This window comes from Syngnathus leptorhynchus, chromosome 7 (assembly GCF_054491065.1).
Source record: "Syngnathus leptorhynchus isolate UIUO chromosome 7, UIUO_Slep, whole genome shotgun sequence".
NCBI classification, from domain to species: domain Eukaryota; kingdom Metazoa; phylum Chordata; class Actinopteri; order Syngnathiformes; family Syngnathidae; genus Syngnathus; species Syngnathus leptorhynchus.
The window spans coordinates 15,472,648-15,489,495 of NC_141201.1; the positions used below are offsets into that span (position 1 = coordinate 15,472,648).

At 43.7% G+C, this 16,848-nt stretch overlaps 2 protein-coding genes across 6 annotated transcripts in view; one reads left to right on the forward strand and one right to left on the reverse strand.

Moving 5' to 3' along the window:
- The window catches only part of phldb1b (pleckstrin homology-like domain, family B, member 1b), a 114,643-nt gene extending 113,390 nt beyond the window's left edge, over nucleotides 1-1,253 (forward strand). For all 5 annotated transcript variants that reach the window (XM_085916993.1, XM_085916992.1, XM_085916994.1 and 2 more), the window contains one exon: nucleotides 974-1,253. In XM_085916993.1, the coding sequence (XP_085773119.1) occupies nucleotides 974-1,114 (141 nt within the window). In that variant the 3' untranslated portion in view covers nucleotides 1,115-1,253. The remainder of the gene's footprint in view (nucleotides 1-973) is intronic.
- A 2,822-nt stretch (nucleotides 1,254-4,075) lies between these two features.
- The window catches only part of a2m1 (alpha-2-macroglobulin 1), a 32,702-nt gene continuing 19,929 nt past the window's right edge, over nucleotides 4,076-16,848 (reverse strand). Inside the window, exons 25-36 of the mRNA XM_085916999.1 lie at nucleotides 16,284-16,365; nucleotides 15,187-15,343; nucleotides 15,028-15,102; nucleotides 11,745-11,907; nucleotides 11,299-11,495; nucleotides 11,003-11,218; nucleotides 10,008-10,126; nucleotides 5,861-5,951; nucleotides 5,715-5,783; nucleotides 5,179-5,284; nucleotides 4,921-4,979; nucleotides 4,076-4,622 (exon numbers count right to left, since the gene is read on the reverse strand). Of these exons, the coding sequence (XP_085773125.1) occupies nucleotides 4,927-4,979; nucleotides 5,179-5,284; nucleotides 5,715-5,783; nucleotides 5,861-5,951; nucleotides 10,008-10,126; nucleotides 11,003-11,218; nucleotides 11,299-11,495; nucleotides 11,745-11,907; nucleotides 15,028-15,102; nucleotides 15,187-15,343; nucleotides 16,284-16,365 (1,328 nt within the window). The 3' untranslated portion in view covers nucleotides 4,076-4,622; nucleotides 4,921-4,926. The remainder of the gene's footprint in view (nucleotides 4,623-4,920; nucleotides 4,980-5,178; nucleotides 5,285-5,714; nucleotides 5,784-5,860; nucleotides 5,952-10,007; nucleotides 10,127-11,002; nucleotides 11,219-11,298; nucleotides 11,496-11,744; nucleotides 11,908-15,027; nucleotides 15,103-15,186; nucleotides 15,344-16,283; nucleotides 16,366-16,848) is intronic.

Sequence of the window (16,848 nt, forward strand, 5' to 3'; positions counted from 1 at the left end):
AAAAAGATGACATCTTATTTGATTATTATTCCAATAGTAATAACTTAGTTTCAGTTTTGGATGATGTTTTGTAAAACAAAGCAGTTTTTGTGAAGGTGAGAAAAGTAACATGTCACATGTAGAGCAGAGGAAAACAACAGCAGTTGATCAGAGAGACATTGTAAGAGTTGTTAAGAATATTTAAAAGAGCAGAGGAAAACAACAGCAGTTGATGAAAGAAACATTGTAAGAGTTGTTAAGAATATTTAAAGGACCCATATAACACAAAATCAAGTTATTTGAGCTTTCAGCCATGTTAAAATGTTGAGTCATCACGTAACAGGGCGACCAAATGCAGCTTGGACCAGGGTTTTTTTAAGCGAAAAGTGTGGTGGAGGAGAGGATGAGGGAAACAGACAGGCAGAAAATGGGAGGACTAACAGGGTGACAAACAGGCAGGAACGAACCGGAAAACGGGGCTAACAGGGGTGGGCGAACAGGGGCAGACTAACAGGCAGGACCAACCAGTACTGGCAAAACAGGGAGGTTAACAGGACGATCCGACAGGGAGTGACACGCAGACAGGATTTAAATACAAGACAGTGATTACAATAATTACGGGTAGGACACAGGCAGGACAAGTGCACAGAAACGCGAACGGACACCATGACAACAATCTGACACGTGACTACGAGAGGAGGCATGGATGAGTTCCACTCTGCGTGATGATCGACGCCACCGAGGAGCGAAGACGTGATATGATCATGAACTGACAAGCTTATCTGTGAAAGTCAGTGTCAGTAACATTGTATGGCTTCCTCTGAGACGGACTCACAAAACTTAAAGAACATGATAAACCAGCAAAATGAGTCCTAAAGTCTTCTAATACTTCAGCATTGGAACTTTATTCTATCACTGTATCATTCTATTGTTGTAATATTGTGAAACAGAGTGAAAGTAAAGTCTGTTTATTTTTTATGTTTGTGTCCTTCAGAGCCCAAACCCCGCCTTGACATTTTGCGTGAAGACCCACGACCGGCTCTATTACATGGTGGCGCCCTCGGCAGAGGCCATGAGGATCTGGATGGATGTGATAGTCACAGGAGCCGAGGGCTACACTCAATTTCTGAACTGAAAATGCAAATGGTGACGTGCTTATTTTCGGCAGGGACTCTGAAGACTCTCCCCATTTGTAGTCCACGGCTTGTTGTTTTTTGTTTTTTTTGTTTTTTGTTTTTTACATCACACAATTTCACTCAGTCGTCACCGCCACTCATTGAAAAGGGGAGCTCCTGGAGTGTACACACACGCACCCGCACACACACACACCTCTGTATATATAAAACAAAATGTACACTGACTTTAGAAAGCCTTTCTATATTGCCAAATGAAGATCTTTTGTAATGCAGTTTTTTTGTCTTTACATTTTTTTTAAACTGTTGAAAAAGTTGCCAAATGTTAACAACCTATTTGTTTGAGCAGCCATATGCTCAGTGGTAAGGTACACTTGTATTTACAGTATAATGCAGCAAAGTTCATCCTTACTTTGGTCCATTAAAAAGCAGTCTTGACTTTCAAGACATACTACAGATTACAGACAGCATCGGTCTAGGTGCATGCTTCAGGTCATTTTACAGCTAGTACAGTATTTGGAGCCATTCCAGCTCAGGGCTTTATTCAGCCGTGCACACTGAGATTTGACCAACATGGGCTGTCATTTCACTCTCACACTAGTGATGAAAGTATTTTGTGTATTAAGATGAATATTGCTCAATGCCAAAATGATGAGATATTTCAAGCGTTTTGAAGTGCAAACTATGCATCTTTTGATTCTGGTAGATGTTAGCTTAGCATTATTAACACTAAAACAGGGACCTATTAGCACTTCAATCCATGACTTGCTATCAAGTTCTAAAATGTATAAACTTCAACCCAAAGGTAGCTTTTAGTGTCAGAAAGGAGTCACTGAAAGTGTTTTGTTGGTACCTTCCTACTTCTTGAATGCTTAACATGATAAAGCTAATATAATAAGCTTCATTCGCTGCACACTTCAGAGCTTTAGTTTAACTATAACCGTACACTCCATATTAACACAAGTTTCCCTGTTTCCATGAACATTTAGTCCGTGCTTAAGTATTTATTTTTACCCCCTTACTGGGGCATGTGCTTATAAAATTAAATGTTTTAAGATAGTTAGGAGGGTGCGGGTTCGATTCCACCTCCGGCCCTCCCTGTGTGGAGTTTGCATGTTCTCCCCAAGCCCGCATGGGTTTCCTCCGGGCTCTCTGGTTTCCTCCCACATCCCAAAAACATGCTTGGTAGGCCGATTGAGCACTCCAAATTGTCCCTAGGTGTGAGAGCAAATGGTTGTTCATCTCTGTGTGCCCTGCGATTGACTGGCAACCAGTTCAGGGTGTCCCCCGCCTACTGCCCGATGACGGCTGGGATAGGCTCCAGCGCGCCCGCGGCCCCCGTGGGGACTAAGAGGTTCAGAAAATTCAAGTCAAGTCAAGTTTATTTGTATAGCCCTAAATCACAAGCAGTCTCAAAGGGCTTCACATAGACAATCAATTGACAATTATTCTCAAAGCATCCCCTGATCTTGGGCTCCCAAAAGGGCAAGGAAAAACTCAAAAACCCCTACCAGGGGAAAAATGAGAAACCTTGAGAAGGGACCACAGATGGAAGGATCCCCCTTTCAGGATCAGAAAATGGATGGATGGAAGATACAGGTGGCTCGCAAAGAAGCATACAGTATTATTCTAACAGCCCCCAGTTGACTCATGAACAGGAATGTGCAGCTGCGCATTGTCAGCACGTTGCCGTAGAGTGCATAACACACATTTTTACATAAACCCTGCAAGCCTTTATCAAATCTCTTAAAATTGATTCCACCCCCCCCTCTCCAAAAACACTGGACGGAAAAATTGCCAGTGCTCATTTTGATTGTATTAATAATTATGTATTACATGAATTGGGTAATATTGGCCACTTTACTGCAAAAGTCCATTCTACACTCTAAAATACAATTGATGGTTGAGCCTTTAAAGTCCCAATGATCATCGTCACACATACATCTGGGTGTGGTGAAATTTGTCCTCTGCATTTAACCCATCCCCATGTGATTTTAATCCATCCCCAGGGGGAGAGGGCAGCAGTGAGCAGCAGCAGTGCCGCGCTCGGGAATCATTTGGTGATCTAACACCCCAATTCCAACCCTTAATGCTGAGTGCCAAGCAGGGAGGCAATGGGTCCCATTTTTATAGTCTTTGGTATGAATCGGGGTTTGAACCAACAACCTTCCAGTCGCAGGGGGGACACTCTACTACTAGGCCACTGAGCTTTATCAAACAACCCCATCAGTATGAATATATTTGATATTATACCTGTTTACCACACTTAAGATTTCAAGGAGTATAAGTGACAAATACATTACAGTTAATTACAATGGCATTCTTTACTAAAGCTATTTTGGTTAATGCAACATGTACTTCGATTCAACAATCAAAACATATAAACTTTGAATTATAATTGACCACATCAGTTATCTCCCAGTCAGCTGCATAATGTGTTGCAATAATACCTCTCCTGTAAATTCCTACTGTGATTAGAAGTCAAGTCAAGTCAAGTTTATTTGTATAGCCCTAAATCACAAGCAGTCTCAAAGGGCTTCACATAGACAATCAATTGACAATTATTCTCAAAGCATCCCCTGATCTTGGGCTCCCAAAAGGGCAAGGATGTGCCCTTGGGATTAGAAGCACACACAAAGTGACTTGACGTCTGATATTGTGAGTTAACAGATTTGTCATGAATGTAGCGTTCTGAAACAAGCATGGAAGGAGGATCTTTGTGTAGCTAAGTAGGTTGGTCATAATTTAAGGTTTTTGTGCCTCAAATAGTGGTTTACCTCCTAAAAGTAGTCTAAAGACTTTAATCTTCCTTGCCTTTACTCTTCCTGCACACTCGGCATGCAAACCAAATTTGACAATGGCAAGGCTGTTAAATCCTGTTTGTTGATATAGTATGATGTGCTGATGACATCTAGTATAATGAAAAGAAAGTAAAATATACTGTATAAAAAAAGGTGCCTGAATGGAAGTATAATATTGAAAACAAACACAATACTATTATTTTATTTGTTGTTGCCCATTTTATTTCATGACTGTTACATTTCAAATTGTATGGTACTGTAGTGATAAATTTAATCTATTTTTTAAAAAATGAAAAGGTACAGGACACACACCCATACACACACACAGCACTCTTTTTTCTTTTTCTAGTTTGTTTTTACAGTTATTGGTAACTTGTATGTATCATTCTCCACTTTGAGTTAAAAACATGGATTTGTCAATTCTATTAAAACTGTTAAAGAGCAGACGGATTTTCTTGGTTTCAGTGGATCAAAGTGTTCAAAGGTTTCCAGTGTTGAGGCAAGGCAGCAATAACTAATAAGTGAATTCCGATTTTAAAAGAAAGGCGCAGAGAGGGGAAAAAAACATCATTTACAATCACAAGGGTTCCCTCAAAATTCAAACACCAAAGGAAAGAAAGAAAACACATCTACAAGTTAGATGAACTGTCTTCCAGATATGAATCTGAGTAATCTCCTCTGTTCATTTAAAGCTAGTTGATAACGTCACCTGTAAAACAAACACACTTTTTGTCATTTACACGGTATGGTATGGTCACCCAGTATGTGTTGCATAAGCTTTAGTGAAATCACTGATCCCACTCTTAACTAGTATCACTATTTTATTTGCTTGAAATTCAATGTTAAATTTGAATGGAACCTTCGATTGAGGTCAAACATACTCTTTCCATGACACCCAATTCTGAACTAAATACATTTTAGCAGCTTAACTTTTTCTCAAAGTGTGTCATATTCAGAAATGTTTAATTCCACTATATCGTACAATAAACCAAATCCATGTAACTTACTCTTACTCAGACTTGCTTTCTCGCACAGGGGGATGTGTACTCTGTAACAGCCACATCACCTGCAAATAAAATGATAATCTTTCAGAGATCCAGAGAGAGGAAATACAAGTTTTACAGCAGAACAATACAGCACCACACAGGTAAATAAATATAAACAAACAATACAATAAAATAATAAAAATACGCACGATAAACTGTTGTATACAAGAACATTAGAAAACATGTCATGAACACGATTGTAACGGAAGAAGATTTTACTTGGCTGGTAGTAGTCGTACACCTTCACCACAGCTGCTTTCAGGTTCTCAACAGGGACGTCCTGCTTCAGTGTCATGCTGTAAGACATCTTCTCATCTTTTTTCAGCTGCAAACACAAACCACATGCCACTGAATGGGGGCGCGCTTCTTTTGCTGGCTATATTGTGGGGAACTGATAGCCTGAGCAGTGGGGTGAATAGTGCATGTGACACGTAAATTAAAGGTAATGGAGGACAGAAAACATTTTGCATTACTTCTTGGCATATGGTACAGTAACATATCTTGTATAATCACTTGAATAAAGACCTCATTTTAGTATTTTCAAGCTCCTCGTTAAGTTTTGATGCTTGCTTGAAAATGAAAAGCTTTCTTTTTGTTTTTGTGTTTTTTCTCTCGTGTTTTTGCAGTTATTGGTAGTGTAGACATAATTAAAATAATACAACCAAAAACGACACCAAAAAGAACTGCTCAATTTGTGAAGTCCCGCTCTGCTTTCAATCCAGTCCATTTTGTAGATGGGGAAAAAAAAGTCATACCCCATCCAAGTAGATGTTGACATAACCGTCATCCAGGTCCACGCGCTTCACTGAACGATCCTTTTTTAACTAGAGTATCACACAGTAGATTTCTATCAGTTTAACAGGTGACACAAATATTTGAGGGTAGAAGAAAATATACACACCAATTCCAGAGAGCTTTTATCCACAATGTGTCCCGACAAGAGTTTGATGTTAATGATGACCATGTTCGTCTCATCTCTCCTGCCTTGATAACTGCAACCACAAAAATGTTTCTCTAAACTCATGGTAATGACAAGAACCTATAGTGGCTATTAAAAAAAGTTTCCAGGCCCTTGTTTAAAAGGCCAATCCTTGTGGGCACTACACCACAAAGAACACAATTCTCACAAGAGCTCAAATGACGTCTGATATCAAACACCTTTGGAAGGAATTGGTGACAGAGAGTATTTTTGTTTTAAAACATTTTACAAATATTGTTTTATGAAGAAAAAAAAAAGGTGGGAGGAATTTCTCATCCGGGACAAAACATCTGGTGATGGAGCACATGCATATGCATGTTCAAGAATATGGACAAAATTGTTGAGGGTTGTCCAAATGATTGCAAACATGTTTCCTTGGATCAGCACCGTTCACAGTTTTTTTTTTTCAATATTGTTTATCTCATTTAAAAAAAAGTTGACTGGGAAGTTTAGGCGAGCATTTTAGAATGACATGCAGGACAAACAGTAGCTAGCTGAATAATATTAAATTTTGATTGCTTTTTGTCATGTTTGAATGAATGATTTTTTTTAATGTGAGCACCCTTTTCTCTGGCGAAAGAAATCACAGCATTTTTTTCTGATTGTTGATAGGATAGTGGCTCTTTTATACATCCGATGAGAATTGTACGAAGAAAACTTAAATATTACATTTTAGAATAATATTGAATTCTGACTGTGTTTTGTCATGTTTGAAATAATCAACCTTTTTTGATGCAAGCACCCTTTTCTCTGAAAAATCAGTTTTTCTTTTGTGATTGTTGAGAGGATAATGCTCTTTTATACGTGACATGAGAATTGTACCGTAATTTTCGGACTATAAGTGGGAGGGCGACTTATACTCAGGAGCGACTTATATGTGATTTTTTTCACAAATTTTCAAAATTCAAAAATCTGCGATGTAGTGAAACCGCAATAAACGAACCGCGATGTAGGGATTACTGTCATTTGAACTGCAAGTGAAGTCACCCGTGCCGGGCAGCGGTTGTTTACATAAAGTGCAAAGGATTCGATCACGGGATGACGAAGATGACGAAGGGCCCCACGTACTACCGGCATCATTAGCGGCTTTGTTTGTAAGTGACAAGGAGGACGAAGAGTTTGAAGAATTTAATGATTTGGAGTGACACAGAAGGTATGATAATATTGTTTTAATATGATAGTTATTTGAAATATACTTTATATATCGTTATATGGGTCTGTGGAATAATTGGAAATGCATCTTACAACGGGTCCGACGTCAGCATATACGGCGCATACGCGGCATTGTTTACATAAAGCACGATCGATGGATTTAATGAATTGGAGAGACACAGATGGTTTGATAAACGTGTTATTTATGTAATACTTACTTGAATAACTCAGAATGTTACGTCAGGCCCGTTCTCAGCCCCTCGTTTGTGTATATGTCACGTTAGCATACCGTATCGTTTAGCCTGTTGCTGGTTCATGTCTGTTTTTGGTATTGGATATTGACAAATAATCTGAACCCGAGCGGTGTTCTATTGTTGCATGTCTGTGCCCGACACGGATTTTCTATAATGAACACAATGTTCAAGCATAAGGGTGTCCATGTGTGCACTTGGCACCAGGACACCCTAGGACGCGGTTCGATGATCGACTTTGTAGTTGTGTCATCGGATTTGCGGCCGCATGTTTTGGACACTCGGGTGAAGAGAGGGGCGGAGCTGTCAACCGATCACCACCTGGTGGTGGGTTGGCTCTGATGGTGGGGGAAGATGCCGGTCCGACCTGGCAGACCCAAACGCTCTGTGAGGGTCTGCTCGTCTGGCAGAATCCCCTGTCAGGAAGAGCTTCAACTCCCACCTCCGGCAGAGCTTTTCCCACATCCTGGGGGAGGCGGGGGACATTGAGTCAGAGTGGACCTTGTTCCGCGCCTCCATTGTTGAGGCAGCCGACCGAAACTGTGGCCGTAAGGTTGTTGGTGCCTGTCGTGGCGGCAATCCCCGAACTCGCTGGTGGACACCGGCGGTAAGGGATGCCGTCAAGCTGAAGAAGGAGTCCTATCGGGCCGTTTTGGCCTGCGGGACTCCGGAGGCAGCTGACAGGTACCGGGTGGCCAAGCGGAACGCGGCTTCGGCGGTTGCTGAGGCAAAAACCCAGGCGTGGGAGGAGTTTGGTGAGGCCATGGAGAATGACTTCCGGATGGCTCAGAGGAGATTCTGGTCCACCATCCGGCGTCTCAGGAAGGGGAAGCAATGCACGGTAAACACTGTTTACAGTGGAGATGGTGTGCTGCTGACCTCGACTCGGGACGTTGTGAGTCGGTGGGAAGAATACTTTGAAGACCTCCTCAATTCCACTGACACGCCTTCCATTGTGGAAACAGGGCCTGGAGACCGAGGCAGGCTCTCCAATCTCTGGGGTCGAAGCCCCGGAGGTGGATGAGATCCGCCCGGAGTTCTTAAAGGCTCTGGATGTTGTGGGGCTGTCATGGCTGACACGCCTCTACAACATTGCGTGGACATCGGGGACGGTGCCTCTGGATTGGCAGACCACCTGGTGGTGGTGGTTCCCCTTTTTATGAAGGGAGACCGGAGTGTGTGTTCCAATTACAGGGGAATCACACTCCTCAGCCTCCCTGGTAAGGTGTATAGGGGTGCTGGAGAGGAAGGTCCGTTGGGAGGTCGAACCTCGGATTGAGGAGGAGCAACGTGGCTTTCGTCCTGGCCGTGGAACGGTGGACCAGCTCTACACCCTCGGCAGGATCCTCGAGGGTGCATGGGAGTTCGCCCAACCGTGTCCCTTTGGAGATTATGTGAAGGGTGCTTCAGGAGTATGGGGCGTCGAGCCAACTGATAAGGGCGGTTCGGTCCCCGTATCACCGATGCCAGAGTTTGGTCTACATTTCCGGCAGTAAGTCAGATTCGTTCCCAGTGAGGGTTGGACTCCGCCAATGCTGCCCTTTGTCACCGATTCTGTTCATAATTTTTATGGACAGAATTTCTAGGTGCAGCTGAGGCGTTGAGGGGATCCGGTTTGGGGACCTCAGCATCGCGTCTCTGCTTTTTGCAGATGAGGTGGTGCTGTTGGCTTCTTCAGGCCGTGATCTCCAGCTCTCACTGGAGCGGTTCTCAGCCGAGTGTGAAGCGGTCGGGATGAGGGTCAGCACCTCCAAATCCGAGTCCATGGTCCTCGGTCGGAAAAGGGTGGAATGCCCTCTCCGGATCGGGGATGAGATCCTGCCCCAAGTGGAGGAGTTCAAGTATCTTGGGGTCTTGTTCATGAGTGAGGGCAGGATGGAGCGCGAGATCGACAGGCGGATCGGTGCAGCGTCGGCAGTAATGCGGACTCTGTACTGGTCCGTCGTGGTGAAGAGAGAGCTGAGCCAAAAGGCAAAGTTTCACCGGTCGATCCACGCTCCTACCCTCACCTATGGTCACGAGCTATGTGTCGTGACAGAAAGAACGAGATCCAGGATAAAAGCGGCCGAAATGAGTTTCCTCCGCAGGGTGCTCTCCCTAAGAGATAGGGTGAGGAGCTCGGTCATCCGGGAGAGACTCGGACTAGAGCCGCTGCTCCTCCACGTGGAGAGGAGCCAGAGGAGGTGGCTCGGGCATCTCATTAGGATGCCTCCTGGACGACTCCCCCGGGGAGGTGTTCCGGGCTTGTCCCACCGGTAGGAGACCCCGGGGACGACCCAGGATGCGCTGGAGAGACTGTCTCTCAGCTGGCCTGGGAACGCCTTGGGATCCCCCGGGATGAGCTGGATGATGTGGCTGGGGAGAGGGAAGTCTGGGAGTCCCTCCTAAAGCTGCTGCCCCCGCGAACCGACCCCGGATAAGCGGAAGAAGATGGATGGATGGATGGATGGATGGATGGATGGATGGATGGATGGATGGATGGATGGATGGATGGATGGATGGATGGATGGATGGATGGATGGATGGATGGATGGATGGATGGATGGATGGATGGACAGATGGATGGAATAATTGGGCTCAAAATGCCTTATTTAATGCGTAAATCATATGATTATTATACAAAACGTTCAATGTTAAGGCAGAGACAGACACACAAACACACTTACCTAACATGCACAAACAGGATGAGCTGCAACTTGCTGGGGTCGCACTTTGAAATGGCATTGGCAGAGATGGAGAAGACGGAAAAGTCGGGGGGAGGCGGGATATTGTAATGCATGGCGATCTGGAAGGAGACAGGAGCAACTTGCTCTTGAAGTACACTTTCATTTCATAAAAGTAAGTTTAAACTCGACAATCAAAATCAGGGCTGTTGTAGAAATCAAATTACTACATGTACCGCAGCAATATGGTCGACGTGTACTAAATAACGTAAAGTCAGCCAAAGCTCTGATTTTTTTTTCAAGCGGGAACGGTTAGTGCTTGGATAAATTGCTTGAGTTGACAAAACACTCTCTGAAAGCTTGAAACAAGTTATGATTGGTTTACAGAGTTAAGCTTGGGAACCCAATGAATGAATGACCTGCTGGGATTCAACAGTAAATTGCAAATAACTGGGAGGTATTTGCATGTGGAAGGTAGCCCTGTCAAAAAGGTTGATATTGTGGTATATGTTTGCCTGCATGTCTCTCTGTATGTTGCATTCACGGGGCCGGGGTCATGCCTCAGGTCAAGCACAGGCCTATTTGTGTGGACAGGGTGCTTTGGTTTCAGTAATGTCGCTGCACGACAAATTTTAGAAGGACCAGTTGTTCGGGACCACAAGAACAACCAAATTGAGGGCCTTGTAAGGGCAGACAGCCAACACATGCACGGGGGTCTCAAAGAGTAGTTACTATTCAAAGCGATGAGATCATGAGTCTCGCCAGGTATAAGAAAGGCGTTGCCTGGCGGACGGGGGGCTTTTTGAACATCGTGTCTGGGGGGGGGCTTCCGAACATCGTGTCTGTGGGGCGTGAGAGAACATCTTCTGACATCGGCTGAATAAAATCTTTTTCCAACCAGCCGTGTGTCCCCGAAGCATTTCCTTCTTTAAAGCCAGCATTTTTTACCAAGTGTCTTGAGAAGACCAGCGACGACAATTCACCACAATATGTAATACCTGTGCCAGAACACAGCCTGCTCCCTCGGCTTTAATAGTGTATTCCTCGGGGACTTCGCTCAGTTTTTCCTCTTGGTACAGGAGCCGATTGCTCTGGTCCACTATGAACTCCTTGTTCAGACCTCCTAATGATGTCACCGTCACTACAGTCTTGCCTTCAACACTGTAAGTGGCAGCACCATATTTCGCCAGTGCCTGGAGGGCCACCACTGTGTCCTGAGGAGCACAGGAGGACAGTCAAGAAGTCTGGCCAGATGGTAGAAAATTCTCCCAATCCTGATCACAGCTTTGCCTACCTGTGTGGAGGAGAAGCCTCCGTATGCATTTTGCTGCTGTGTGAGCCAGCGCACGATGCCAACGCTATAGTCCAGACCAAAACCTGGCAGTGTAGGCCCAGAGAGCAGGGCCAGCAGGACATAGGAGGTGATCTCCACCTCCAGAGAATCCAGTCCTTTCCCAGAGGTTTCCTCCCGCTTCCAGTGGCGGGTTCCCTCTGTCGCAAGAACACTTCACTCAAAATGTATCATGGAAAGGACAGGTTGAGGTAACCAACTAGGAATGAAGTTGATTTAAATAAAAGCTACAAAGCAAAACTTGTGATCTTAGAAAACTCGGCCTTGAAAGATATTGCTAGAGCTATAGCCATGTTCATGATGGTGAATTTACAGTGGGGTAAGTCAGCTGTTTCTATACAACATAAATGTCACAAGATTTGAAAATGATCAAACATTGTATCCTGTACCTATTGTGCTGGACTGCTGGTGCAAGAAGGTGATGAGTTTGTCCCTCATTTCCTTGTCCCTAGCAAGGGTGAATGTGTAGGACATCAGCGCCGTGGTGTACAAATTCTCCATCGCGCCAGCTGCCTCCTTCAGACAGCCCAGATTCTTCTGGATCACAGGATCCTGTTAGAAAACAAACACACAAATCTAAAGGATCCGAAAGTCTCAATAGTGAACTCACAAAATGACGATGAGATGGATCTTTTTGGGTGAGCACCTAAATTGGAAGACTTTGCTTCATAACCTTTTCAGACATGGGCAGCTTACAAAAGAGAAAATACGACATTTGGTTGTAACCTTGAAAGGTGGGCATGATTTTCCCAGTTCGTCCTACTTGTACAACACCTCTTTGTAACTTGCACAGAGCTATACACAGACAGATAAAGCACAGGATATTTTTCTCTGCCCATTAACAGTTTATGTGGCGCGTGCGCCATCATTTACACAAGGAAGCTGCAAAAATCTCAGAACGCAAACCCCAAAGGCTAAAGCTTACCAACGAGGACAGCACATTGATGCCAATACTGTCGCCTTAAAAACTTTTATTTTGAAATAGGCCTGCACGGCTTACTTTAACAGACTTTTACTGCCATTACATAACTGCTAACAACATCAGCACAACACCATCACATTCAATTGCTGGTTTAAGACTAAGAAACTGCAAGTTAAGTATGCGGTCATTCCGTAATATGGCACAAGTCTCTGATGTGAGCAAGCAATGTGAATGAGATTTGCTGTGAATTCAAATCTATTAGAACATACCAGTCTAAAAAGGACAAATGTACAGTGGAGCCTTGGTTTTCGACCACAATCCGTTCCAGAAGGCGGTTCGAGAAGTGAATCGATCGAATTCCGGATCTATTTTTCCCATTACAAATAATGGAAAAAAATTTAATCCGTTCCAAGACTAAACACCGAAGACTAAAATTCTAAATTTTTGTCCCCCCCGCCACCTCTTTGGACTTCTGCTCATGCTCTCTGTGTGTGCTATGCTTTAACTGACTTGTTAATCGCAACTGCAGCGCACCGCCGAACGCGCAACCGTAGCGCGCCGCCGACCACGCAACTGCACCGAGCTGGTCGCGTTATTGTGACAGAGTCGTCGCTGAAATTTAGAAAATGTTTTTAAAGTCCTGATGTACTTTTCAAAATTTAAGTGGACCTCAGTGCGCATGGAGCTTAATTTTGTCCGATAGCGCAACTGCAGCGCACCGCCGAATGCGCAACCTTCGCGCAACTGCTCCGCGCTGGTCGCATTATTGTGACAGAGCCGTCGCTGAAATTTAGATAAGATTTCTAAGCCTTGTATTATGTTGAGAAAAAAAATACATTTATTATGTTGCGGGTCAGTTTGACCCGTATAGTGTAAATCAACTCAAAACAGTCATAAAATGAAGTTAAACCAGTAAGAACTTTATTTTAGATCATACAAACATTCAGAAAACATGAACTAACCCTAACCCTCTTTCACACACACCTGGTTCTGAATGTTTATTCAGAGGCAATCAAAAGTAATCCCTCGTTTATCGCGGATAATTTGTTCGAAAAACGACCCGCGATAAGTGAAATCCGCGAAGTACGGTCACCAACAAGAAGTACTGGGCAGGCTAACGAGTTAGCGGAAAGATGCTAATTCACGATCGTGTTAACACGCAAAAACGGACTTCTAAAGGAATGTAAACGAACATTTGGAGCAATATTACATTGTGCTGAAGGTTAGACACATGTTTCCAATATTTAGAAGTTTTATTTTGACTTTTAAATGTTTTTTTTTATTTTGAAAAAAAATCTGCGATGTAGTGAAGCCGCGATAAACTAAATGCGAAGTAGTGAAGGATCACTGTAAATCAAAGAGACATGTTTATTTTTTATTTAAAGAGGTACTTTGCGTCTGGGTCAAAATGACCCACAACCTCATCTTTGTATTCAAATTGTGTGTAGACATTTCACAACACATCAAAGTGTTCAAATTAGACATAGCAGTTCATGACCCTAGAGGAGAAAAAGTCACATTTCATGGCAAAAAATAAAGGATAACCAGCACTTTGGTCAACACAAACATTGAAATGGGTCAGATTGACCCTTAACATAATAAAAATCCTGATGTACTTTCCAAAATTTAAGTGGACCTCAGTGCGCAGGGAGCTTAATTTGGTCCGATCGAGCAACCGCAGCGCGCCAGGCGCTCACTGTCGCATTGCTTTAAGAGCTTCTTTGTGTTTTAGGATGGCTTTACTGCTCCCACTTGCTTTCTTTGGAGGCATGAGTAGAGGTTAATACAATCCTCAACGTAACGAAAATACAATAACAACGAACGGAGTCAGTCGGCATCCGGGCCGCGCGGTCGGGTTTTCTCGGGTCCTCCCGGCTCATCTTGCGAGGTTCGACAACCGAAATTTCGAAATAAATCTCAAATTTTGTGTTCGAATATCGATTAGTTTGAGAACTGGGACATTCGAAAACCGAGGCTCCACTGTATTTCTATATACATTTATTGATTATCTATTTATTATCTAGAGCCTATTAGTATATATTTATTTCATAAATAATTTAATGATCTGCTGTTACCCACTGCCTAATTTATTTGGCAACCGTCAGACAAGGGGAGTACCAAAACTTATTTTTTCCACTTAACTTTTGTCACTTACGGCTTGAACCTTTTTTAACAATCCCTGCAAACTTTAGGATTTAAAGTGAGGCACACAGAAAATATACATACAAAATCAGTCGTCCGTTTGTTTGGGTGCAAAACTTTTCAAAGTTCATTGACTCATACATGTGTAGATACATTATGCAAGTTGCATATTGTCTGGCGGGCTTAAAGTCCCCCAATGATCATCGTCACACACACATCTGGGTGTGGTGAAATTTGTCCTCTGCATTGAACCCATCCCCATGTGATTTTGATCCATCCCTTGGGGGAGAGGGGAGCAGTGAGCAGCAGCGGTGCTGCGCTCGGGAATCATTTGGTGATCTAACCCCCCAATTACAACCCTTAATGCTGAGTGCCAAGCAGGGAGGTAATGGGTTCCATTTTTTTATAGTCTTTGGTATGACCCGGCCGGGGTTTGAACACACAACCTTCCAGTCTCAGGGCGGACACTCTACTACTAGGCCACTGAGCTGGAAGGAACTGCGAGGTAGAATCACAGCACGCAAGGTAGGATTAATGCAAACATATCCACATCTTTAAACTGACGAGGTTGGCAATCAACTGCAAAATAGGAGTGACGTCTGACTCACTTTAATGTCTGTGTCCAGTTCCAACAAAGCGGCAACGACGTAAGCCGTCAGGGTCACATCGTCACTCACTCCTCCCTGAAGGGACATTAAGAAATGCATTCGTTCTATACTTTTTATCCTGGTCTTGTGACACTAAATAAGCAGGCATGGCATCACCACCTTCATGCCATTGTGAAAGAGTTTCCCCACAGATCTGATGCAGCCGTCACTCCCCTGGTTTAAGTACAACCACTTTTTGGCATCCATAATGTGCTTGGGATCAACAAAGATGTAAGCCCTTGCTCCACCAAATGACTTCATTACAAAAGCAGTCAGCCTAGAGAGAGAGAGATAGAGAGAGCGAGAGACACACACACAGTTTTGAAAACAAAAGTACAGAGAACCCATCCATTGAACAATTATATAACAAGCCTGTGTGTGTGTGTGTGTGTGTGTGTGTGTGTGTGTGTGTGTGTGTGTGTGTGTGTGTGTGTGTGTGTGTGTGTGTGTGTGTGTGTGTGTGTGTGTGTGTGCGTGCGTGTGCATGTGTTTATGTGTGATGTGAAGCCTCTGGGCTACAAGACAGTTCAGCTGAATCAGACAGAAGGGCAGCAACGCTATTAAGTGCAAATGAAAATGTTTACATCTCAGTAGCACAAAACCTCATGGCTGAAAATCATTATATTTGGACTACTAAATACAGAAATTGAGTCTTGATGGGCAGCTGTCAGCCATGCTTGCCTTTGGTTCCAGTTTGTAAAACAGTCACAGGAGGGTTTGCTCTGTTTTCTGTTTTCACAGTTTTTATTTTGATCAAATGATTATGTTGGAATGTAGACTATAATGATTAACCAAACCTGTCCTGTTCTCACAACACAGTAAAATAAAGTGTTTGCATCCTCTGCACTGGTTGACCAGTCGCAGAGGAAGCAATCAAAGTTGTTCTGTTTACATGAGATCGTAAAACACCCCCTGCTCTGATCTCACCAGGTGCCGGGGGTTCACCAAACCTGTGACCCCCACCCTGCTTTCTCCCAATAAATATGGTCTTGCAAGAGACCAAAGGCAGACTGCATTCGAACATCTCTGTATGCTACAGTGACGAACGTTTTCTCCACTTGCAAGTTCTAAAAGGCCAGACTGTCTCCGGTGTGGTTCTTGCAAATAAGTGAGCACTACTCTAACACACAGTACTCAAAACTCTTTCCACTACTTAGGCACCCCACTAAAACTTCAAAACTGTTTAAATAAATCACCATCACTGATTTCCTACAGACCAGGTGTTTCCAGACTCGTCGCTTTCCCCAAAGGCGCTGTAGGAGCCATTGGCATGCTTGAAGGTGAGCTCTCTTTGGTATCCTGAAATACAGACGTACAAACGCGGCCATCACATTATGTATTACAACTGGCGACAACGCACTCACACTATAGTGTTGCTCGCAACTCTATTTCGTCAATATGGTCCGTTTGTTTGACTTGCACACAATTCTGTTTCTCGTGTGGATTTAAAATACAGTGGAGCCTCGGTTTTCGAGCGTCCCAGTTCTCGAACAAATTCGAGATTTTTTTGCTTCGGATGTCGGACGAAATTTTGGTTGTCGAACCTCGCGAGATGAGCCGAGAGAGGACCCGAGAAAACCCGACCACGCGGCCCGGATGACGACTGACTTCGTTCATTATTGTATTTTTGTTACTTTGAGGATTGTTTTAACCTCTACTCATGCCTCAGAAGAAAGCAATTGGGAGCAGTAAAGCCATCCTCAAAAACAAAAACGCTTTTAAATAATGCGACAGTGAGCGCTCGGCGCGCAGCGGTTGCGCGATTAGACCAAATTAAGCTCC